At 47.0% G+C, this 26,225-nt stretch overlaps 1 protein-coding gene across 1 annotated transcript in view; it reads left to right on the top strand.

Annotated features, from left to right (window-relative positions):
- Positions 1-26,225, top strand: part of SLC29A3 (solute carrier family 29 member 3) — a 55,461-nt gene that overhangs the window by 19,363 nt on the left and 9,873 nt on the right. Inside the window, exons 3-5 of the mRNA XM_007940712.1 lie at positions 8,593-8,675; positions 17,745-17,971; positions 22,550-22,712. Coding sequence (XP_007938903.1) covers positions 8,593-8,675; positions 17,745-17,971; positions 22,550-22,712 — 473 coding nt within the window. The remainder of the gene's footprint in view (positions 1-8,592; positions 8,676-17,744; positions 17,972-22,549; positions 22,713-26,225) is intronic.

Raw genomic sequence — 26,225 nt, 5'->3', positions numbered from 1 at the left:
ATCACAGTTGCTTAAACCACACAGAATTGTGGTCTAGCTATGTTGACACACAGCTCCAACTATCACAGAGGCATCACAGCATAAGCAGTGTGAGCATAGACATAGTGCCTGAGGCACTTGACTGCTAACCAGAAAGCTGGCGGTTCAAACCCACCAGCCACTCCTTGGAAGGAAGGTTAGGCAGTCTACTTCCATAGAGATACTGCCTGGGAAACCCAAGGGAGGGGTCGCTGTGAGTTGGGATTGACTCAGTGGCAATGAGGTTGGGTTTTTTGTTTTTTTTTTTAGCATTGAAAGGAAGGAGTGGCGTGGTGGCTAGAGAACTGGTGGAGAAAGTCAGCTTTCTTGCTCAGAGGAGACCTGACAGCTTCTTGGCCAGGAGTGAAGGAGGAGGGACTAGCAGCAAAAGAGAAAATGCAGGCAAGTCCACAAGGAGAGGCTGGAGAAGTCAGTTCAGTTTAGGCTGGAGGCAGAGCCTTCTGCTGCAGAAAAGCTTACATAGGGCCAAGGGAGGTGGGGAAGACCATTCCAGAAAGCTTCCTGAACTGTGTTTATCTCCTTTCAGGGGTTTCAGAGATGTGAAAAGGGAAGTAGAGAGCAGAGGAGGGCCTCTGAGCTATGGAGAGCAAGATGTATAGTGGCTGCTATGAGCCCAGGCCTGGGCATGGCCTGAGAGGCGAGGGACAGACAGGGGACGTTAGAGTAGTGTGCACCCTTGTCCTTGGGTGGCTGCAGGGCTTGATCTGTCTGGCCGGCATTCCTCCAGGGCATATCTGCTCTCAGTCCCCTGGACACCCCTGTAAGCCTAGCTGGATCCTGGACCCCGGGGGCAGACATTGCTCCTCCCTCCCTGTTCAGCCAGCCTTCCCAGCTCATCCTTGCCCTTGGCCACACATCCACTGGCTTCCTTGGGCCAAGACCCGAAACATAGGGCCTTAGAACCGATAATAGGACACTAGCTATACCCGTTTTGGGGCACCTGTACTCTGCCCTCTCTCAGCCTGCTTAGGAATGATTTGAGCCAATGCTAAGGGCGAGGGTTCATCCCAGCAGCTTCTCTGGTGGCAGAACTCGGCTATCCAGAGGCGTCAAGTTTGTAACGGCAAACTATTCTTGGCTCTAGCCTCCTTGCTGCTGCTAATTTCATGCCCCTGTGATCCAGGTAACGCTCTGCTGCCTTGAGCTGCCACCCCCAGGCTTGAATCGCTTCTTCTCGCCCAGCAGGAGCCCAGCTGCCTCTGCTGCCGAGTTCTTGAGGTGGGGGCTGCACAAGGCTGCTCGCAGAAGCCACTCGGCAGCGGCAACGCCAGCTCAGAGTCTGCCGCAGCTCATGACTAATGTGCTGTAGTTTTTTCCGAGCGCCCAAATGGCATTCAAGGGAGAGAAAGCTAAACCAGGGCCTGCCAGAGATAAACGGGCTCATTTTGGGGCCTCCCTGCCTGACGAAACCTCTTTACCTGGACTCTGAGCCTGGAATTAAATTCTTCCAGAAGAGATGCTTAGCATGGAGCCTCTCTCTCAGCATGGCAGAGAGGAGGAAATGTACCCTGTCGTAGAATGGGCCTCACATCTGGCCAGCTGGTTCTAGTGGCTTTTTAAATTGTGTTTGAAGAGAGAGTCCCCCTGTTTACTGGTGCTCCCAAACTGGGCCAGAGGGTCATGGATGAAAATGAGTTTTCTCATCATCATTGCAAGTGCCCAGGCCAGAAGGGGCTCACTCATACTCACTTGCCATGTGGGGGACCACTGACACCTGGCACCCCTGGTCAGGCTCTGTCCACAGGCTAGGTTTTGAGCCTCACCCCCACCCTCCACCCCCAGGAGGCTCTGCTGAGGTTCACACAGTTAGGAGAAGGCTTGGCCACTGCCCAGGGATTGCTGACAATGTCATACTTAGCATGGTCTGCACTTATCAGAGGGTCTCTGTACCTTCATTTGGGGAGGCTGACAGAAGTGAATGCTTTTGTCTCAATCCTTTTTCTTCTTTTTAACACTACTCAGATCCAGAGGCCTGTGGACATGCCCAGGGGGAGTGGTCATTGAGGTTTGAGAAGAGAAAATTAACATTTTTCTTTCAGTCTGGTCCACCACAGCAGGCAGAGGGGAGAGAAATCAAACCCTGTTGTTTGTTGGTAAGGCAGCTCACCTACACTTAAGAGCTAGGGAAGAGGGAAGATGCTACCCTGAGGGAGACAGGTCTTACTCTTGTGGAACCTCAGACCCCATGAGCGGGATCCTGTTTGTTTCAGGGAAGCACGTGGGCTCCTGGTCCTGGCCACTGGGGACATACTGATCCCAGGAACAATGTGTGGACTTATGTGTCTGTGAAGCGGGCAGCTTCAGCTAGGGTGGCTCTTCTGTTTGTAGGATGATGCTAAATCTCTTCCCCACTGCATCTCTGCTCTGCCCAAAGCAGAAGCCCCTGCCCCCAGTGCTCACCAGGTGTGGGCCTCCTTGCAGCTCATCTATCTCTGTCAGCCTCAGCCTCCTTATCTGTGAAATGGGCACATTTCACAGGCTGTGGTAAGAGTAAATGGACTGAGGTTTGTGCAGGCCTCATGTGAGCTGCTGTGTTCAAATCGTCAGAACTAATTGATGTTGTGCAGAGCTTCCATTTCCCTACTTCAGTGACCTGACAGGTGCCTCTGATGACTTCCGATGTCCCTGCTGCCAGAGGCAGGTGCTGAGTGCACATCCCCTCCCAAGCCTCAGGTAATTGCAGGTGCAGACAATGCTGGGGAGATGATTGACGATGGGGAGATGATTGATGGTAGGGACATTAGATGAGACACTCAGCTGAAGAAAGGATGGTGAGTCTCCTACCTGGGCCCAATCTGCTCAGGCAGAGAAAAGGGCTTAGAGAGGCCTCTTCATCTCTAATGCCCTTGCCTATTATCTCCACCTGCCTTCCAGCCCTGCCTTCCAGCTGAATCATGGTCTTTCACCTGTAATTACATAAGGCCCAAAGTGACCTGAGACTGAAGGCTTCACGGGCTATATAAACAGGGCTGCCATGTTGCATAATCATGAGGGGCTCCATTCCTGTCATCGTGGTCTACAGGGATGGTACCCTTGGGAGTTGTACAGAGCACAGCTGCTTCTGTCACTCCCGGGGACCCCAGGCCATCACCCTGATGATCTCCTCCTCCATCCACTCCTCTGCCCCTGGAGCTGGCCCTTGGGATCCTTTTGTTCACCTCTGGGTGGTCACAGGGGGCCTGGTGGGATAAATAACGACAGTCTTTTGAGTGAGGCCTCAGGACTCAGACTCAGTGGAGGTGAACTGTGGCATGAGTTGTCCCTTTGCCTATAGGATGGACGTTATCCATTGTTTTGGAGGGAGCCATTCTCTTACCATCTTAATTGCAATGTGTATTCATTTCCTTGAGTAAAATTGGAGAAGGTAGGTCCAACACCCCTCAGAAGCAAATAAGGCGAACCCAGGAAGGAAGTGCTAGGTGCACCTCCTCAAAGTGCATAATCAGGAATTGAATGTGGGGGCCTCCATGCTGGATGTTTCTTAGAAAGGTTTTATCTTCAAGAACAGAGCCTGAGGCCAACCTGATATGTTAGTCCTCTTCTAGGGAGTACAGTCCTATGAAAGCAAGAGGGAGAGGGAGAGGGGAGTGAGGTGGGGATGTAGAGAGAAGACATATGAGGTGCCTAGGACTGAGCTGGCCACAGCTTTGCAACGCAACACAGTTGTTGCTTAGGCACAGAGTATATCTATAGAAGTCATGTGGATGCAGGAAAGAAGAGAGGCAAGCGACTTACCTTCTTGCTCCTCCCATCTCCTGTTTCCCATTGGTTAAAATCTACATTATGGGGCCCTGGGGTGTTATCTGGTTCTTCTGACAGCCACCTGGGAAGCAAGAGCCCCTGGGGGTACAGCCTAGCCAGTGTGTAACTGCTAGGGTCTCTCCTTGTCAATTGGCTCTTCCTTTGGTGGCAGCAATGACAGTGGTTTTATGACCTTAAGATTGACTCCTGTGACCAGGAAGCAAGACAGGTGCCTGAGGGGCAGGCAGGGAGAGCAGCCTTGGGGTGACACATAAACTGGGTCTAGTTTCTTGACATCAATGCATGCCACTTCCAAAAATGACCCTAATCTCAACAAAGGGTTTGGTGAGAAGTGGCTAAAGGGACAGATGAGGTCAGCAGCACAGCCTTTGTTCCCCTCTCAGGGACAGACATAATGGTCTTCATGTCTGGCAGGATGTTGAATAAAGGATCATGATCAGGTGTTCTCCTTGTCATCAGTAAATTGAATTTAAGTTGGAACAGGAAGGCTACAGTATTCAGGAAAACCCTGATTTGTAGGAAACCAGCTGTTTGAAACCCTTATGTATTAGTTATCTGTGGCTGTGTAACAAAAGACCACAAGCTTAGTGACTTAAAACAACGCACACATTTCATCTCATAGTTGCTGTGGGTCCAGAGTCTTAGGGTCTAGCTTGATTGTCTGCTGCAATCAGGATGTCAGCCAGAGCTGTGGGCTCATCTGAGGCTCTACTGGAGAAGGATCTGCTTCCACATTTACTCAGGTTGTTGGCAGAAGTCAGTTCCTTGTGGTTTTAGGACTGAGGCTTCAGTTTCTAGCTGGCTGTTGGCTAGAGACCAACCTTAGCAACTAGAGGTCACCTGCAGTTCCCTGCCATCTGGAGTTACCCAGCAAAGGCACTTGCCTCCTCAAAGCTAGCAAGGGAAAGGGTCCAGCAAGACTCTCCACAATTTTATATTTATGTGCTACAATTTTATGTTGCACAATCACGAAATTATGTCTGTGATTGTATATGTCGCTTTTGTCACCTCCAGGGGAGGTAATCACACAAGGGCATTAACAGCAAGAGGCAAGAATGATAAGGGCTGCTGCAGAGTCTGTCCAACACACCTCATTTTTCTAGAACTCTACTTGTAAAGAAGTTCCTGGGTGGCACAAGTGGTTTGTGCTTGACTACTAACCTAAAGGTTGGCAGTTCAAACCCTCCCAGAGCACCATGGAAGAAAACCTTAGAGATATGCTTTCATACAGATTACAGCCAAGAAGACCCTGTAGAGCTGTTGTACGCTGTAGCACACGGGGTCACTGTGAGTCAGAAGCAACTCAGTGACAAGTTTGTTTCTTCTTATGGGCAAAAGCAGCAGATAATTCAGTAAAACCCGCCACATGCTTACATCAGTAATTCAGTTCTTTTCAAAAAGTCTCATGCAGGTACTGAGTCAAGCTTATCTTGGTTCTTTTCTCTTCTCTTGTGTTCACTTCTCTTGTGCTGCTGTAACAGAAATACCACAAGTGGTGGCTTTCACAAATAGGGATTTGTTCTCTTACAGTTTAGAAGGCTAGAAGCCCAAGTTCAAAGTGCCGGCTGTAGGGGATGGGTGAAGGTCCCTCGACCTTGGGCTTCAGTTCTGCCTCCTATTCCAGGACAACTGCAGCTAGAGGCTTTTTCTGACTCATGCAGCTGCTGGCTGCTGAGGCTGACAAACCCAAGATCGACAGGTAAAATGGCACAATCCCAAGACTGGCGCCAAGGCAGCACAGCAGACTGCTGGTTCACGTCTGGGAATAATCCCAACATCAGCAGGCAACACGATAGCCCAAGACTTGGCCAGCTACAGGGTCCAGATGTGCCAAAAAGCTGGAGGCCATTCTCAAAGCTTCTCCTTACATACTGGAAGCAGGCCACACCCTGAAGGCAAGTGCTTAGCTGCTCATAGCAGATTCCACCATGGAGGTGATTACTCTCATTGTGGGGAATAAGCACATTCAGCTGCCAAACACTCAAAACCACCACACAGCCAAGTTGACACACAACCATAACTACCAAAGTCACTATCTTCAGTCCCTGATCTACACCCATAGAGAGACAGCCCAGGGCCAAGTCCACTCAAACCACTAGCTTATTCTGTGTAAGGCAGAGAAATGGGTTAAGTCCACAAGGAGAGTGATATTAGCCTCATGTAGTTGTCGATATTTTAAAATGTTTCAACTTTAAAAGAATAAAGTTTTCTGCTTAAGTATCAACAAACCAGGACATGCCATGACCCGGAAAATCCCCATTTCTAAAACGTTCAGGGAACCTGAGTCTGCTAGAAAAGCCAAAACAGAAATTCCCCATCCTAAGTGATTACCAGTCAGAGAGCTGCCATGGAATGAGTAACCATGGGATGAAAGGAGCCTCATCCAGGACTCAGATTGGGGGCACTTGGCCCCCAGCTGCAGCCCTCTGTCTGCTGGGAGGCTAAGCCCCTGCAGGCCTTTTCTTATTGCTCCTTCTGGTGCCCTCCAGCCTCACGTAGGCCCAGCCACTGTGTCAAGGTGTAATTGACGGACTGCTCGGGCCAGTCCAGGCTCGACTGAGCCCATCAGGGCAGGAACAATGAGGGGTGCCTCAGAGGAGGAAGGCTATTTCTAAGGCTCATGGTTGATGGACCACACTTGCTGTGATTACCATTTTAATTGCAAGGGCCACTGCGACCTTATATTCAGGGTGCAGATTTCAAAGACCATAAAGCACTTCACCGGCTTAAAAAGGGACCATGGAACGGTGTGTGCTTGAGACTAGAAGTTGCCCATTTATGATTATGATGTCTCTCTCTCTTGGCCTCCAGGTTGCAGTCCAATTCTCCCAGATAGGAGAAATCCAATATTCAACCCTTTGTTTCAAGGTCAGACTCAAATCCCACCTCCTCTGAGACCTTCTCCAATCCATACTCATTCCTGTCCTCTTAGTGCTCTACCCAACCTTCCTCCACCCTCCTACCTGTAACTCCTGTAGAACTCATTGGCCCTACCTCTGAGTTGGCCGAATAAAGCACCCCTCCCCCCCACACAATTCTGACATCTCTTCTAGTGGCATTAAAAAACCACACGCTGTCTTACATTCCCAATGGGACACTAAGGCCCTAAACAGCAAAAACCATGTCTTACACTCTTTAGTGCTCTCTTTGTTGGCAGTTCTTTGCACATTGTAATCCTCAGAGTATTTCCTCAGCTAAATTTCTTAAACTTTCCAGAGCAGAATACTCACATAGTGTCTACCTTTTTTATTTATTATTTTCTCTTTTGAGAGTTATGATGTTGTTGTTGTTGTTATGTGCCGTCGAGTCAGACCCGACTCATAGCGACCCCTCCTTGGGTTTCCAAGGCAGTATTGCTACGGAAGTAGCTTGCCCCATCTTCCTTCCGAGGAGTGGCTAGTGGGTTTGAACTGCCAGCCTTCTGGTTAGCAGTCAAATGCCTTAGGCACTATGCTACCGATTCCTATAAAGCCTTTGTATTTGCTACATAGTAAATGCTTAAAAACAAAACAAAACAAAAAAAACCCTTGTCATTGAGTCTATCCAACTCATTCATTGTGATCCCCTGGGTTAACAGTAGAACTACTCCATAGGGTTTTCTTGACTGTCATCTTTACGAAACAGATCACCAGGCCTTTCTTCTGCAGTGCCACTGGATGGGTTTACACCATGAACCTTTAAGTTAGTACCCCAAAAAAATGAAAAAACAAAAAAACCAAACTCACTGCCATAGAGTCAGATCCGACTCATAGCGACCCCCCGCCCTTGGGTTTCTGAGGTGGTATCACTACGGAAGTAGATTGCCCAATCTTCCTTCCAAGGAGTGGCTGGTGAGTTTGAACCACCAGCTTTCTGGTTAGCAGTCAGATACCTTAGGCACTACGCCACTAGTGATCAAGTGCAAACTGCAACCCCCAGGGACCACAAATGCTTCATATATGTAAGCTATTATCATGGCTTAGAGGACATCTTCGTTACTGACCATGGTTTATGTTGTGACACGATGACAAAAGATAAAACAGGTCAGCTCTTCCCAAGGGTTTTTTTTTTTTTAAGTCAAGTGTATGGACAAATACATCCAGCTGCCATGCAGCTTCTTTAGCTAAGAGTTCCACATACTAATCAGGAGATTCTTGACCTCGTTTGTGGTCTCACGGACTCTTTGTCTGTCATAAACTTGAGCTGATCCCAGGAAAATGCCATTTTCCTCACATTGGACAGTCTAGCAGCCATTTTTCCAAAATGGTTCCAACTTTCTGTAGCAGCTCTACTGAGGGAGCAAATCCAGAGTCAGAACAGAGTTTCCCTGCAGGGAGCGGGGCCTGGCATATTACTAAGGGCTCCTACTTCGTTGCAAGAGTGGGAGAATATGGTTGGGTCAAAATTCATTTGGATAACCCTGCAATTTGACAATGGGCTAAGAAGGCTGGTAAGGCAAAACTGTTATTTGTTAGAAATATATTGAGTCCTGCCCGCAGTCCCTCTGTCCATGGGTTGGATTAGGTAGAATGGGTGGAAGCGTGGGTTGCAGAGCTGTCAGTGTCCTCACCAAGGAAAGGATATCCCCAGCATTCAGCACACCTCACGTTGGTGTCTGTTGAGCAACAGAATGAGTGGACTTAGGTTGGAGATGGAGGTAGGACCATGCTTTCTTGGGGTAGATTTACTCATCCCTCCTAGGTGTTTGAAGACAGTGGGGAGAAGCCCTTCCTCCCAGCCGTCTGCTCTGCAGGGGCCTGCCCCTTCGCCTTGCACGTGACCTCAGCAGCCTCCTCACCTCTGTGCTTACAGAATTACTTTGAGAGCTACTTTGCCGTTGCCTCCACTGTGCCCTCCATCCTGTGCCTCGTGGCCAACTTCTTGCTTGTCAACAGGTATGTAGCCTCCTCCACCCCCTTTCCAGGCCCCCAGCCTTCGTTTTTGGCCTTCTCCACTCCCCTTTTATCCATAGTTGCTTTTTGTCTGCCTGGTTAAGTGGTAGCTACTGAAGCAGGAGGCAGGCAGCTCAGACTTGTCCATGAAGATCAAGAGGTCTGATCAGTTACCTGGAGCCTTGTTGATGGAATCCCCAGTCAGGGGGCTGGGTGTTCACCTTTCACCCACATCATGACATCCTGTCAGTGGCCAGTGGGAGGTTTATGTGGGGACACATGGGTCTTCCTCCCTGCTTCTCTTGGGATGGTTGGCCTTGGAGCCAAGGGCCACCATGTGGCTGGTAGGGTGGGGCCAGAGAGCAAGGCTGTGGAAACTGGCTTTTCAGGTGTTTCTGAGAGCGGCTAGAGTCTTAAGAGCCCACGATTCCCCATCTCAGCTCTCATCATGTGGGAATGGGTTGATAGGCTGCTCAGTTCTAAGATGGTGAAACCAGTTGATGGATTGGCCATTCACAAAGGGAGTTGGTGGGAAATTTCAGATGTTATGTTGGGGAATGCTTCTTAGAAGCAGGGATGGCAAGACTTCATCTCATGTACTTTGGATATGTTATCAGGAGGGACTAGTCCCTAGAGAACAGCATTATACTTGGTAAAGTAGAAGGTCAGGGAAAAAGAGGAAGACTTTCAATGAGATGGATTGAAATAGTGGCTGCAACATAACAACGATTGTGAGGTTGGGGCAGGACTGGACAGTGTTTTGTTCTATTGTACATAGAGTCATTATGAGTTAGAACTGACTGGACAGCACCTAACAACAACAACAGCATTGGTGAAGGGCTGGGAAAACCTTCAACTGGATGGACCACGGAAGAAGGAATTATCTAGGAGCTGGCCAGGCACGTTAGCCTGGCCCATAGACCCCCACTGGTAACTGTGGCCATACATTATCAACTTAGGTTTACAAAGGGAGATACTTTGCCTGTATTTCCCCAAATTACCACCAGGGGTGACAGTAGCTACACAATGATCCAGAAATGCAGTCTTCTGGGCATTTCCTGCTGAAACCTAAACCATTGATGGCAAATCTGCTTTACTCAGTTCTGACCAATTTGTAGCAACTGCTTGGCTGTTTGGTTGAACAGGATTGTGTGGCAGGTATGGGCTTGGGAAGGGTGCCTTGATCACTTAGTGGTACCTGCCTTGGGTACAGCAGTAGAGAGGGCCCAGCCTGTGCCTCCTGTGTGCTAACCCCGAATAGACCAGCCTCTCCAAACATTATGTTGTTGTCGTTGTTGTGGGATTACTCTAATTATCTATTGCTACATAAAAACTACTGTAAATCATGGTGGCTTAAAACAATAGCAGTAATGACTCTCTCATGGCTTTAGGGGTCACCAGGGCTCAGCCAGTGGTTCAGGCTTGCTGCTATCAGACAGTAGCTGGGCCTGGAGCATCCAGGGCTCCTTGAACATCTTCCTCTCTCTCTGTGTCTATCCTCTTTGTCACTCACATGTCACTCTCAGTGTAGTAGGACTACTTATACTGGGACCAAAGGCTCCAAGAATGAGTGTTGTAAGAGAGCAAGGCAGAAGCTCATGGTTTTTATAACCTAGTCTTGGAAGTCATAGTTCCACTTTCTGCTGTACTTGATTGGTCTAGGGAGCCACAAAATCCACTTAATTTGAAGGGGACACAGATGCTATATGTCTTAGTTCTCTAGTGCTCCTGTAACAAAAATACCACAAGTGGATGGACTTAACAAACAGGAATATATTCTTTTACTGTTTAGGAGGCTAATAGTCTTAATTCAGAGTGCTAGCTCTAGGGGTTGGGTGAAGGCCCCTTGACCTTGGGCTTCAGCTCTGCCCCTGGTTCCAGGGCCATGTGGAGCTGGAGGCTTCTAATTCATACAGCTGTTGGCTGCTGAGGCTGACGAATCCAAAGGCTGCTGGTTCAAGTCCAGGAACAATCCCAAGATAGGCAGGCAACATGACAGGTGACTGGTTCAAGCCAGGAACTGGAGATAAAGCCTGAACCAAATGCAAGACCCTTCTTATGTATACTGGAAGCAGGTCACACTCTGAAAGCAACTCTCCCTTTAACTGATTAACGGCCCACAACAGATTCCACCATGGAGGTGATTACACCATGTCCAATCTCATCATGGGGAATAACTATATCCAGCTGCCAAGGCACTCAAAATCATGGCCCAGCCAAGTTAACACACAACTTTAACTACCATGCTACTTCTCAATGGAAGGAGTGTCAAAGAATTTGCTGCCCGTTTAGGAACTTTCTAGAGGCACAAGTGCCCACTGGAAGTGTGAGAAAATAAGGACTCTCAGATGGGCCCAAAGGCCTTTGGGCCTCTGACAGCCTGCTGGTCCTTCGCATGGCTCACCTGTGCCTTGCCCTGGTGCACATGACTACAGTCACTGTTCTGCAGGTGGGGGTGCAGCTTCCAGAGACCCCACCCCAGGACAGGAGTGGAGGGGTGGCTGTAGGTGCTGGGTCAGGTGTTTCTTCAGCACCAGGGACAGAGCTGTATTACTGGTGCTACTGGCAGAAGCTCTGGTAGCATAGTGGCTAAGACACTTGCCTGCTAACCAGACGGCTGGCAGTTCAAACCCACCAGCCACTCCTCGGAAGGAAGGTTGGGCAATCCTACTTCCGTAGTGATACTGCCTCGGAAACCCAAGGAGGGGTCGCTATGAGTCGGGGCCGACTCGACGGTACATAACAACAACAACAACAACTGGCAGAAGAATAAGTGGGAGAAAAGGCAGAGGACTTGAGAAGAGGAAGAAAGGGGGGGACAAAGCTGTGGCAGAGGGGATGCCCTAGGCCTCTCACTGCCCTGTCTCCTTCCCAGGCCTCATCATGCTCTCTGCTCCCTCACCTGCCCTGGGACTGGGGGTTCTTTCCAGACCACTCTCCCAAAAATAAATGAAACACCAAACTCATTACCATTAGGTCAATTCTGACTCATAGCAACCCTACAGGGCAGGGTAAAACTCCTCCATAGGGTTTCCATAGCTGTAATCTTTACAGAAGAAGTGCAGCCTGAATGCTCCTTGGAAGCGAGAATGGCCGGATTTCATCTCACCTACTTTGGTTATGTTGTCAGAAGGGACCAGTCCCTGGAGAAGGATATCATGCTTAGTAAAGTGGAGGGTCAATGAAAGAGGAGAAAGCCCTCGACAAGATGGATTGACGCAGTGCTGCAATGACGGGCTCAGGTAGAGCAAGGATTGTGAGGCTGGCACAGGACCCGGCAGTATTTTGTTCTGTTGTACAGTGGGTCACTATGAGTTGGAGCTGACTTGACGGCACCTAACAACAACAACAACAATCTTTATGGGAACAGACTGCCACATCTCTCTCCTGAGGAGCTGGTAGGTTCGAACAGCTGACCTTTCAGTTAGCAGCTAAGCTGTTAACCACTGTGCCACCAGGGCTCCTTCAAGATCACCCAGCCTTACATAAATGCCTTCAACTCTTTCTAGGCTGTGGGAAGTCAGTTTGGGGCTTTTTTTTTTAAGCTGTTTTTTATTTAATATGTGAGATTGAAGTGTCTCCTTTCCTCCCCCCTGGAGAAGCTGGGCCTTCCCTGAGTAGCTTATCCATAATCGCCAAGTGTTTTATTATGTTAAGTCTGCAGCATTATAAATACTTATGAGTTGGGTTTACATTTTGGAGATTTAGGAAGAAATCAGTCCCCTGGCGTCCTGAGCCCTCACTAGCCAGGGAGGGAAGCTAGCCTCTGGGGACAGCTGGCAGCCCTCTCTGAGTCTCCCCCATAGAGTGATCTGTCCTAGGGCCCCAAAGCTGGGGGTCATCTCAGCCATCCCATTTCCCAAAGAACCACTGACCCCAGGGCAGCACTTGTCTGGACTTCCCCTAAAGTCTCAACTGTGTCCTTGTCCCCTAGGCCACTTTTGCTGCCTAGAATGGAAGCAATAGAGGCAAAGCCTACATGTCCCCATCAGTGCACGTGGGCAGCTGGCACATGGCACCATTTCATAAAGTTGTATGAGCATTGAAAATAGCCCTGGGCGAGATCCCTGCAGGCTGGCCAGGAGCCTGGGGATAGAAGCACTACTCAGGAATAGTTTATGCAGCAGGTAATTAGCAGGCAGGAAAGGGCAGCTAAGCAGGTGAGGGACCTTTGGGGGAACAGAGGCAGCCTTCTTAACTGCACTGCTTTTGTAATGCAATTGCCATTTGTATCCTCATTGCCCACTCTTCCCTCATCTCCGCCCTGGGGCTGCCTGGGTAAGAAGGCCCCCAGCTCTCTTCAGAGCCACCTTCCTGTTCAAGTAACTAATTACCTTGTAGTGACAAGCTCGGGAGTGCTTCCGTGGTGCCAGCAGCATTCCTAGGGTGGACTTTTTCTGCTCTAAGTACATGGTTAGAGGCAGAGGCCAGACCCAAGATGGGCTGGGAACACTGCAGATGTTTACAGCTGGACTCCCTGTGATGCTGAAGGGGCCCAGAAGCAGAGAGGTTTGGCCTCACCATAAAACTGCTCCTACATTGCTCATGTCTCTTGCTTGTCAATTTGTGCATCCAGCAAATACTCACCTGCCAGGCTCCCAATCAGGTTGTCATGGAGAACAGCCAGGCCCTGCCCTCAAGGCATTGGGTATACTCCCCCCCAATCTGTCTTTTGCTTCCTCCTTCCCTAGAAACTGGTTAAAACTTTTTGGAATTTGACCCTGGTCTCTCTCTCCACTTGTATTGCTCAGATACAGAATCATAAGTTGGAAGTGTCCTTAACATTATCTTGCCCAGCCTCTTTTTAAAGTTGTGCAAACTGCGGCCCAGAGAGGTTGCAGATTTGCCTGGAGTCACACAGCGAGTTAGTAGCAGCATTACGCTCTGACCAATCTCCTGACCCTAGCTGGCTCTTACCTTTGGGGTGGGTGGGTGACAAACATTGGGTAAGATCACTCCAGGCACCAGAGGTAAGGTGATTTATTTATTTATTTATTTTGAAATTGTGATTTGGGTGAAACTTTGCAGAGCAAATTCATTTTCCATACAGCAGTTCATACACATTTTGTCTCATGACATTGACTGCAATTCCCACAATGTCACAACTCTCTTCCCACTTCTTCCTTGTAGTTACCTCTTCCCTGTGTCCTTCCCTCCCATGTACTCCTGCCCCCACCCCTCCAGCGGTCTCCCTGTACATACATTGCCCTTCTGTTCTCCCATGATTGGTCACTCCAAGTAGTGTATTTACCTAATGTAAATGTTCAGCTCATACACCTATCTATTATTTGGCTGGAAGCCACAGGAGTGAGTTCAATTCCAGACCTGAAGAGTAGCTAGAGGCTATAGTCTCAGTGGTCTCACCAGGCTCTATCAGACCAGCAAACCTGGTCTTTTTTTCCATGATTTTGAGTTTTGTTCCACATTGTTCTCCCACTCTATCCATGATCTCCTACATGGATCTCCCTCCAAGGGGTTGACATTGGTAGCCGAGCACCATCTAGTTCTTCTGGTCTCACGGTCATATAGGCTGAGGATCACATGGCCTACCAGTCCCTTGGTCTAATTATTTCCATATGTCTTTTGTTTTCTTCACTATTCTTTGCTCTGGACGAGGAGAGACCCATTGTTGCATCTAGATGGCTGCTTGCAAGCTTTTCAGTTCCCAGTTGCTACTCACCAAAGTATAATGTGGAACAATGTTTTTGTCTAGTATGATAAGCCAATTGAGCTTGATGTCCCTTGTGACCATGGTCCTGAGCCCACAGGTCCAACTGCTCACTCCCTCCAGGTAGCTGGCTGTGGCCAAGAAGTCACCACAATGTTGTCCTTTGTCAGCTCTACTATCTACATTGACATTCTTACAGCACATACAAATACACCTGAAGAAATGTTGTCTGCGAACCCTAAACATGATCATGAGCACGCTATCCCTGCCTAGACATACCTGATCATTCAGCCTGTCCATCCATCTGTACACCCATAGATCAGTGTTTGCCATCACTGACAATGCAGTACTGTATATGCAAAAGGGTTCATCTTTGTTGTCTGTACCTCCCATGTACCTATGTCTTCCTCTTCCACCAGAAGTAAGATGATTCTTACAGATCTCCAGGTGGTTATGATTCTTATACACATAAGAATCACCGGTGGATCTGGTGAAAATGTAGATTCTGATTTAGTATATCTGGTGGCAGAAATAAATGCAAATTCTCAGCAGTGGGTTGAACCAAAATGAACTAGTTTGAAACCCTTGTGCACACACTTTCACATGTCTCCCTTTCATCCCTTAATGTTTCAGCTTAGAGTTTGCTTCCAAAAATCCTTCCACAACCCTTAGTAAGGGGCCCATCACATGCCCCATCATGCTTCTAGCCCCACCTCAGAGCGCTTACTTATGCTCTAGAATGAAATGGGCTGTTTCTGGTATGCTTTGTCTCTTGTCCCAGGTATCTAGCACAGTTCTCAATAAATGTTTGCTGAATGAAACTCACAGAGGACACACTTTAGCAGACCGAGTGCTTAACTGGGGGTCAGCAGGCCTGGGTTTTCATCCCAGCTCCATACGGATTCACTCAAATGAAAAACCAGACGCACTGTCATGGAGTTGATTCCAATTCAGAGACTCCCAGTGGGTTTCGGAGGCAGTAAATCTTTACAGAAGTAGATTGCCCCATTTTTCTTCCACAAAGTGGCTGGTGGGTTTGAACCACCAACCTTCTGGGTAGCAGCCAAATGCCCTAGGCACTGCACCACCAGAGCTCCTTCAACAACCTTGAAATGGCCCTTCACTTCCTTGGCCTTCCTCCTCCCCTTTACAAAATAGAGGCAACACCTGCTGAGGATCAGAAGGAAACTCAAATCAGCCTTTGGCCACAAAAGCACTTTGAGAACATCCTTTATTTTATTACTTTTCAGAGTCATCATTTCAAGCCTGTTTACATACATATATATCTTTTCTACCTTTCAAGTTTATCTATCACTTTTTTATCCAGAAATATTTTGTATACCTAATCTGGCTTTTTGCTCAGCCCCTACCCACTAGTTAGCAGAAAAATTAACTAAAACCTTCAATCCGTTTAAAGCTTAGTCTAATCTAGTGATCTAAACAGCCGTTTTAGATGGTGTTCTCGCTCCCTAGAATAAAAATGCAGTTTCCCAGAGTGCTTTCCTCCTTGCCTCTCTCCCCAGGGTGGTGTCTGAGTGGATTGGGGGTTGGGAGGAGTCTGTGGTTGACATGCAGGCATAGTATTGGGAATGAGGGGAGCCCTGGTCCTGGAGGGCACCAAACTTGGCATCAGCTGGCGCCCAGACAATCTGAAACGATCCCGGGTAAACACTTCTGCCCTGGCCCCTTGTCCTGTGGTGCCTTTGTGCCACCACATTTCCTTTGTTGCAGGGAGACACTAGAGTGTCTTTCTGAGTGCACAGCCTGGAGTGGACCTCCTGCATTCAAAGCTCAAGGCTACCGTGTACCCCTGAGTGACCTTGAGCCAATGCCTTAGCCTCTCTGCACCTCAGTTTCCTTATTTGTGTGCATGGGATCGGTAAGAGTACCTACCTTATAAAGCTGGTGTGAGAACTGAGTTATATATAGAAAACATTTAGAAGAGTGCTTCGCACCAATTAAGTGCTATATGTTTGCTTTGATGATAATGACTATGTTCTAACCTTCTTCCCTCCACCACAACCCACTGCTAAATTTTTGAGGACAGAAATCCAGTGGGCGGTGGTTGTATTTAAACACCAGAGAAAGCCAGCGGGAGCTCAGCCCTTGAACCTCGAAGCCAGATTCCAAGATGCCATATTTACTGAGAATTTACCCTGAGCCATGCCCTGCTCTTTGCACCCACACAGCCCCTGAAATCCTCACCACCACCCTGTGAGGTAGATTAGTTCTTGTATTAGTTCTCTAGCACTGCTATAACAGAAATACCACAAGTGGGTGGCTTTAACAAACATTTATTCTCTCACAGGTTAGGAGGCTAAAAGTCCAAATTCAGGGTACTGCTCTAGGGGAAGGCTTTCTGTCTCAGCTCTGGGGAAAGGTCCTTGTTTTTTGTTTAGCATCTGGCTCTCTGTCCCTTGAGGATCTTCACGTGTTGTGGCATCTTTCTTGCCCTTGTCTGCTTGCCTGCTTAATCTGCTCTTTTATATCGCAAAAGAGATACACTTAAAAAACACCGTACATTAATACTACCATGTTAACATGACCAATCTCAAGTGGCATTATATCCACAGGTATCAAACCAAACCAAACCCACTGCCATTGAGTCAATTCATACTACTGTTGTTGTTAGGTGCCCTCCAATCTGGTCATTCTCACTTTCAAGGAACATTCCGGTGGACTTCTTCTAGAACAGATTTGTTAGTTCTTCTGGCAATCCATGGAACTTTCAGTATTCTTTGCCAACACCACAACTTAAAAGCATCAACTCTTCTTTGGTCTTCCTTATTTATTGTCCAGCTTTCTCATGCATATGAGGCAATTGAAAACACCATTGCTTGGGTTAGGTACATCTTAGTCTTCAAAAAGACATCTTTGCTCTTCAACACTTTAAAGAGGTCTTTTGCAGCAGATATGACCAATGGAAAAAAAAAAAGTTCAGACTACTGGAGACCCTATAAAACAGTAGAACTGCCTCAAGGCTCTAAATCTTGAGAAGCAGGCTGTCACATCTTTCTCTTGAGGAGCAGCTGGTAGGTTTGAACCGCTGACCTTTTGGTTAGCAACTGAGTTCTTTAACCATTGCGCCACCAGAATTCCTTAACCAAAGGAATAGGGGTTAGGATTTACAGCACATATTTTGGAGGGGACACGTTTCAGCCCATAACAACAGTTCTCTTCCCCACTGTAGTTACAGAAGCTGAAATCAGAGCAGTTGAGTAACTTACCCAAGGTCATACACCTAGTGAGCTGGGAAAGCAGAATTCAAACCCAGGCCTCCTGACTCCAGAATGGACACTGCCAACCACTGAGCTTGCCTGCTTCTTCTAAGGTGGCTCACCAACCCCAGCCCCACATGGTGAGGCCCAAGGGAATCTCTAACCACCTCTGAATCCTTGCCTCAGGGTTCCAGTCCGTGTACGTGTCCTGACCTCCCTGGCCATAATGCTGACCATCTTTATGGTGATGACCGTGCTGGTGAAGGTCGATACCTCCTCCTGGACCCATGGCTTCTTTGCTGTCACCATGGTTTGCATGGTGATCATCAGTGGCATCTCTACCACCTTCACTAGCAGCATCTATGGCATGACTGGCTCCTTCCCGATGAGGAATTCCCAGGCGCTGATATCAGGTGAGAGCCGGGGTCCAGACAGTTGACCAGGTTAATCCACCTGGGGATCATGTAACAAACCATCTTAAAACTTAGTGACATTTACTCTGTTCATACATCCACAATTTAGGCAGGATTTGGTAGGGACAGCTCATCTCTGTTCCACACAGTATTGCTGGGTTAGCTCTCCTGAGGACTGGAGGATCCACTGTCAAGATGGCTTACTGACTTGGCTGGCACATTGGCACTAACTGTTGGCTGGAAGCTTGGCTGGGGCTGGAGCTTGGGTTACTCCTCACGCAAACCTCACTGTGGCTTTTGAGCTTTCTCATGTCATAGTATCTGGGTTCCAAGAGCAAGCATTCCCTTATTTCCTCTCCCCCCGCCCCTTATTTCCTTTTGTAACTTAACCAGAGAGGCCATATAACATCACTTCACCATAGTCATAAACCCAGCTGGATTCAATGAGAGAGAACATATAGACCCAGATGCCTCAGCTTGAGATCATGGAAGTCATATTTTAAGAAGAGCATGTGCAAGGGGAGGTGTAGCCATACCCACTTTTGGAAAATACAGTCTGCAGGTCCTGATCCCAGCATTCCTTTCTTTCCTCTTTCCTTCTCCCCTCTCTCCCTCTTCCTGTTTCCCCTTCTCCACCCTTTATCTTCCTTTCCCTTACCTTTACCCCTTCTTTTTTGCTTTTTAATTTTATAGAGAACCTACTATGTGCTGAGGATTCAAAGATGAACAAGATCCATCCTCTCAGGAACTGATAGTCTATAAATAACTCCTCTGTTACCCCTGACCTTTGGCCTCTGGTGCACGGTAAACACCGTGGGAGGGCTGATGTGTGACTTGGGCTTTTCCTTGGAGCTGGAGTTTTGATGTTGATACTAAGCCTGTTGTCTGGACCTTAGGAGTTTTCTTTTCTAAGCCAGAGCAGCATCCAAATGACCCAACAAGACGAACAGGAGCTGGTTCAGTAAAAATCTGCTTTGCCAGGAGACCACAGTCCCTTAAAGCAAGACTGGAGGCTCAGCTGCTCTGTTCTACATGCCTGTTCACGAATCTGCTCTGTGCCCCTTAATAATGCCCCATAGTATGTGTGGCAGGGTTGACAAAGACCTTGACAAGTATACAACCCCATCCCATGCCCATACCAGCACCAGACATCACTAATCGATTGGCATCTTTCCTCCTGATCCTCTCAATTCTTCTCAGCACAGCATTTCAGGAAGTTGCCGTGAACTGATCAGAGTTTAGATATGAGCTGAAATCTGTTTGCCACCTTTAATATATAGAATTAGATTCTGACTTTCCCCTGGGAAACACTTGGACCTAAAAAAAGAAAACAAACAAATTGACTCATTGCTAAGTTTCCTGAGTACAGACACTGTGCCCCTGTCACTGCTTCAAGAAGGGCATCTCTGGGTTGAGGGCTGTTGTTGTTAGGTGTCATTGAGTCAGTTCTGACTCATAGTGACCCTGTGTTCAACAACAAAACACTGAGGGTACTGGCCACCAAACATTGGATTTAATCTCTCTGTCACCTCTGCTCTCAGAAATTGGTTCTTATCCTCTCAACTCCCTCCAACCTGCTAGAAGATGTATTTTTTAAAATACAATGTCAGCCTAGATGGCTGACTCTCCAGGAGCCCGTGACAAAACACTCCACTGATATTGGGGTGCAGCCGTCAGGTCCATCCAGCCACCTGAGAAAGGAAGGGAACCGGTTGCTGTTGAGTTGGCTCCTACTCACGGTGACCCCAGGAGTGTCAGCATAGCATTATGCTCCATAGGGTTTTCACTGGCTGGTTTTTCAGAAATAAATTGCCAGGCCTTTCTTTGGAAGCACCTGTGTGTGGACTCAAACCACCAGCCTTACAGTTCACAATTGGGAGAATTAATCATTTACACCACCCAGGGACTCTCCAAATTTTCCAGGAAGTCCATTTTTAAAAAGGTGGGGAAATTTAATCCTTCAGTGTTAATTACCCTTGACCCTAAACCATTGTCATTGTTGTGATCCTTCCCACCCTTTCACCATGGGCACCATCACCCTAGAGAGTCCAACGGGTTCTGATCCCCTAGAGGGCCAGGCACTGCCTCACCAGCCATAGTTCTTTTTTGGTCCAGAGAAGCTGATCGGTGAATTCTGTGTGTGTTGGCATCTGAGGAACAATTCATTTGTTTTGTGCTGGTATTTTTTTAAGCCCCTCATTTGCATACATTTTCATAACTGATGAGATAAAAGTAGGGAGTCATGAAGTATGAGCTTCCCGGAGGCCTGGCTTGTTGTTGATGATAATATTGTAAATTTTGTACAAGTTGGAAAGGGAGAGAGGAAAATCAATAGGCAATGATGTTAAGATAGTATTCCTTGGGGCAGCTGGGGAGTATCTTAATGAGTTTAACCCTAGTTCTTACAAAACACCCCGGTGGGGATTATAACTTCTCAGAAGTGGGCACCCTTTTAGCAAATGGTTTACTCTGTTATTGCTGCTTTGATGTGGGAAGGACAGAAATAGCCAAATACCTGTTTGGGAATCAGAGAGGATTTATGTGGCATTTCTCTGTGCCAGGGACTGTTCTGAGTGCTTGATATATAATAAACCTTTTAATCCTCATAACAGCCCTAAGAGGTGGGTGTTATTAGTATCCTCAGTTTGCAGATCAGAAAAGGGAGACACAGAGATGTTAAGTGACTTGCCCAAGGTCACACAGATAGAATGGTAGAGCTGAGATTGGACTCAGATGCTCTGGTTCTAGAGTCTGTGCTCTTAATCATGATGCTAATTATTACATCTTTGCGCTGCCCTCAAATCCCATACTCCAGCCACCCAGGCTAATAGGAGCTTACTTACGTTGGGACAGTTGGGGGAAACGATGGTCCATCAGGGCTGTAAGCTGTTTTGTGCAGAACCATAGGCATGGCAGCAGAGTGTGGGTGAGACAGTGATGGTGGGTGTCATGATAGACCAGGTCCTGGACCACCTTCTCCCACTTCTGCTCCAGGCAACAGTGGACATTAAAGTGGTACCAGGTAAAAGCTGCCTTATGATGACAAAGCAGTTCATACCCACACATGGACCAGTCTACTGTTTCCATGTGGCTGTGTGTGGTCAGCCTTCTTGCCTCCTTGAGTATCAGTAACCTGATCCTCTGAAGTGGCTAAGTCATTCACTCAGCCAGTCAACCCAGCAGCTTCACTAGGCACTCAGTATATTGATAATAATAGTCTTGTTCGTATATTCAGTGCTTTCCCATTCTTCATCTCATTTCCACCTCAGTGCCGTCAAATGTGATGGACAGGACAAGTAATAGCCCAATTTTCCAGGCAAACAAACTGAGGTGGAGAGGAGTTCTGTGATCTGCCCACACTTATAAAGTACTCTCCAAGCCGGTGTCACACCCACGCTTCCTGATTCTTGGCCACCACAGTGTGACTACCAATGGCCAGGAGGGTTCAAAAGAAAAGTAGGACACATTCCTAGCCTCCTGGAAGCTACTGTGTGATTGGGGCAAGGAAGAGAACTAGCATTTGTTGAAGGATACTATGTGCCAGACCCTGTCCCAACAACATCTCAAAGCAGTTACATAAAGGCAGGTGTTACCACTCCCATTTTACAGATGAGATGAGTAAACTGTGGCTCAGGATCACATAGCTAGCAGAGTCACAGGTCAGATGTAAATCTCCTTGGCTCTTAGACCCATGATCCAATAGACTGGACTACCTTCTCTGTTAGGGAGCAGGGAAAGAGTGTGGCAGCCTCATGGTCATGTAACGCAATGTATGTTAGACACCTTGGCAAGAGGGGACATTATGTGGTGGGGCAGTTACATGCATATGTGAGCATGAGTGTGTGTGCATGTCTGTGAGAAGAGAGAGTGAGTGTGTGTGTGTATACACATGTGCATGTGTGTGTACATGTGTGTTTACATGTGCAGATTGCCCCAGCTGCCTTGAGGTACAAGGTAAGTTCTGTGAGTTCATAGGTGGGAGACCTAGTGGGGTGTTGTAGCTAGTTAAGGCTTCCCACATAATGGCCTTGGAGGCAGCAGAAGAATCTATGCTAGGAAATTCCCAGAACCTCTCACCCAGTTTGCCTGGTGGGTGGTTTGGGCCATGGGTAGACCAGACGAGAGAAAGCCCAAGGCTTTCTGAGATTTCTGGCCCCTCAATTAACATTTAGACCCACCAGGAGGTCAGTAAAGAGAGATGGAGGGTCAAGGGTTAGAAATGAAACCAGAAAGTAGGGGTGGGGGTGGGGGTTCCTGGAGTCCATTTGCTGTCTCATGCTGCAACCTGTTAACAGGTACATTGAAGAGAAGGCCCAGACCCAGGGCTGGGGACATGGAAGAACAATACCCTCTTAAACCTAAAAGCTCATGGCTGCAGAGGCTCTCTATGTTTGCCAAGGTTTCAGGAGCTGTGAGAAACTCAGCCATGTTCTCAGCAGGGAGAGTTTTTTCAGTTCTTTTAAGCCCAAGCATCTCAGAGGGATAAGGCCAGAAGCATGAGGAAGATGAACCCACAGCCACGCTTCCTCCATCCCCTGCACAACTCACATCTCCATGAGTGTCCTCTGGTCTCTGCAGGAGGTGCCATGGGTGGGACCATCAGCGCTGTGGCCTCGCTGGTGGACCTGGCAGTGTCCAGTGATGTGACAGATAGCGCCCTGGCCTTCTTCCTGACTGCGGACATCTTCCTCGCACTTTGCATCGGGCTCTACCTGTTGCTGCCCAGGCTGGAGTATGCCAGGTAAGGACGCCTCCTGCTCCGTTGGCTGGTTCTTTTTTTTTTTTTCAATTTTTATTGTGATTTGGGTGAAAGTTTACAGATGTTGGCTCATTCTTAAGTAGAGTTTTATATGTTATATATTTGCATTCTTATATCATCTAATTAAAGCATGTGTCTGTTCTCTTGTTGATTGCCTATCTCCCCTGCTGGAGGGTGAGTGTCATGTGGATAGAACCCTGTGTGAGTTTTGTTCACTGCTGCATCCCTGGTGCCTCGGGTTGTGGCCTGGCCACTGAATATAAGACATTGGCTCCCTCCACAGCCCCACACAGTTGGAGTCTGCAAGTTTTAGGACAAGGAAGACAGGTGGTAGAAGGGGAACTTGCGGCATAATAATGGTTGATGGTTCTCATTCCTTGAATAACTTCACTGCTCCCGGCATGTGTTTTATTTAATAGCCACACAGCCCTATTCCTCTCAGGGTATACTCCTCCTTCCCCTCTCCTCTTAATATTATTATTCTACCACCCGTCTGTCAGTTTTTCATACTGTGGTGGCTTACACATTGCTGTGATGCTGGAAGCTATGTCACCAGTATAGCAGCAGGGTCACCCATGGTGGACAGATGTCAGCAGAGCTTCCAGGAAGAAAGACTTGGCAATCTGCTTCCAAAAGTACCCAGTGAAAGCCTTACAGATCACAAGAGAACACTTTCCGACCCACTTCCTTTGGACACGCCATCAGGAGGGATTGATCTCTGGAGGAGGATGTCATGTTGGGTGAAGTAGAGGGCAAGTGAGGGTGAGGGAGACCCTTGGTGAGATGGATTGGCTCAATACCACAACAGTGGACTTGAACAAGCTGGTAATTGTGAGGATGATGTAGGACCAGGTATTGGTTTCGTTCTGTGGTACATAAGGTCACCATGGGTCAGAGTCAATTCGACATGAACAAACAACAACAACGTTATTATTATTCCTATCCACAAACAAGGAAATTCGAGTTCAGAGGGTTCTGGTAAGATGGCGGAATAGGCAGAAAGACTGCACAGACCCTCTTCAACAAAGAAAAGGGGGACCAATTAACACAGATAAAGAAGATAATCCTGGACCCCTGAGCCTTGAAGGGAAGGATATAGAAGTGGACTAAACTCCAAATAGCAGAAGAATTTGCATGAAAACACCAAAAAAGGAGACATACGGAACTGCGGTCTGGTGGCGATCCTGATGGCACAGACAACTTGGATATTGCTGAGTGGTGGTAAGATCTAAGAATTAACCTAAAACTCAGCCCTGCTAGCCAGGACTGCACAGAGGACTGCCCTGGTGGCTAGGGAATAAAAGGGGAAGCAGCAAAGAGGAAGGTGGGCTGAGCTGTGGACTTTTGTCTGTACGGAGGGTGCAGCCATTTTGAATGTTTACAAGCGGCTTGATCATTTTGGATATTTAAAGTGACAGCGTTCTCTTAGATTCCAGGGACTTAAGAACAGGATCCACTTTCTGGGAACCACAAGGACATTCCAGACGCTGATGACTGGAAAGGTGTGACATTCCCCTTGTTACTCTTATACCTCACACCCTCTTGGTGAACGGAGGTGCGGCCATCCCTCACTCCCACCCACCTTCTGGGTCAGCAGGAACTCCATCCCAGTCTGCGAGCTTGGAGGGACCCTGGGTGCCCTGCCCCGATTTTTTTTTCTTTTTTCTGTTTTGTAGTTTGTTTGGTTTTAATCTGTTTTAAAACTACTATTATTATTACTATTACTTTTGTCCTTTATTTTTCCCCTCACAGGTTGTAGTTTTCAGATTTTTTTCTTTTCCCTGTTCCTAGTTGCAATTTTTTTTTTTTTCTTTCTTGTGGTTAACCCTGTTCCTTGTTTTTCTTTTTGCATTTTTCCCATCTTTTTCTTCATTATTCTCCTTCTCTACCTTTTTTCTCTTACTGCACTCTCCTTAGATATTGCAGGTTTTTTTTTTTTCTTTTTCCCTTTTTACTTTTTTTGGTTACTGTTCCTGTGTGATTACACGGTGTGGTTTTGTCCATTTGCTTTTACTTTTTGATGGTTATGCAGTTATTATTTTTGTCTAACTGAGTGGAGGACAGCAACAGTCCCCATAAGACACAACTACACCCACACCTTCTGCAACTTCACTTACTGAGTGAGAGCCACTGTTTCCTTCTCCACCAACAGGCCAACGATAAACAACTACCAAGAAGAGCCTGACTCACCATTGGCTGCTCTTCACAAATAGTTAACAGAAATCTAAATACAACAACACCACGATGTTTCAGAGACAACAGACCATCATGGTCCACACAAAGAAGCAGATAAAGTGGTAAACACAAGGGAGCAGGATACAGACCCAGAACACATCCCTGAGGAAGCAGCAGCATTAGAACTCTCTGATAAGGAATTCAAAAGAATTATATTTAGGTATCTTCAAAGGATTGAGAGACAGACCAAGGAAAACACAGACAAAACCCTAGAAGAATTTTCGAAGAAAATACAAGAACAAAATGACAAATGAAATATTAGAAATGATTCTAAATCTATAGGTAGAAATTCAGAAGATTAATACTAAATTGTCAGCAATAGATAACAAGTTGAAAGGGCAAAGAAGTAGAATCGATGCAATGGAAGACAGAATTAACGAGATTGAAGACAAATACCTGAACACTTCTTTGGAAAGGGATCAATCAGAAAAAAGATTTTTAAAAAATGAAGAAAGCTTAAGGTTCATGTGGGATACCATCAAAAGGAATAACCTACATTTCATTGGAATTCCAGAATAGGAAGAGAAAAATAAAACCACTGAGAAAATTGTCTAAGATTTATTGGAGGAGAACTTCCCTGATATGATGAATGATGAGAATATATCCATTCAGGAAGTCCAATGAACTCCAACAGGATAGACCCCAAAAGAAAATCACCAAGACATATCAATCATCAAACTCATCAAAACCAAAGACAAAGAATCCTGAAAGCATCACGGCAAAAACAAAAAGTTACTTACAAAGGACAACCAGTAAGAATAAGTTCTGATTTCTCAGCAGAAACCATGCAAGCGAGAAGGCAATGGGATGATATATATATAAAGCCCTGAAAGAGAAAAATTTTCAACCAAGAATTATATACCTGGCAAAATAGTCCTTCAAATATGATGGTGAAATTAGGAGATTTCCAGATAAGCAGAAACTAAGGGAATTTGTTAAAACCAGACCAACCTTACAAGACATACAAAAGGGAGTCCTTTGAACTGAGAACCAAAAATAGCAAATAACAACCAACCATTAATACACAAGATGACATAACCCAGAAACCACAGCTGTGGACAAATCCAAAGTAAAATGAGCTTACAAGATTGTAAACAGGGGACCAGAGACATCAATTGGCAAGTAAGGACAACTACAAACCAAAAAGAGGGAAAATACTGTGTAGTCACAGAACATCTAAATGGTGAGGAAGTCAAGAGAGTTGCAAGATAGAATGGACTGTTCTAATCTCAGGGAGAAAATTATAAATCACAGGTAACC

The sequence above is a fragment of the Orycteropus afer genome, unplaced genomic scaffold (assembly GCF_000298275.1).
Source record: "Orycteropus afer afer isolate SDZICR_OR568_19922 unplaced genomic scaffold, OryAfe1.0 scaffold00070, whole genome shotgun sequence".
Taxonomy (NCBI): Eukaryota; Metazoa; Chordata; class Mammalia; order Tubulidentata; family Orycteropodidae; genus Orycteropus; species Orycteropus afer.
Note: the sequence above shows the minus strand (reverse complement) of the source record. Positions and strands in the feature narration are given on the sequence as shown.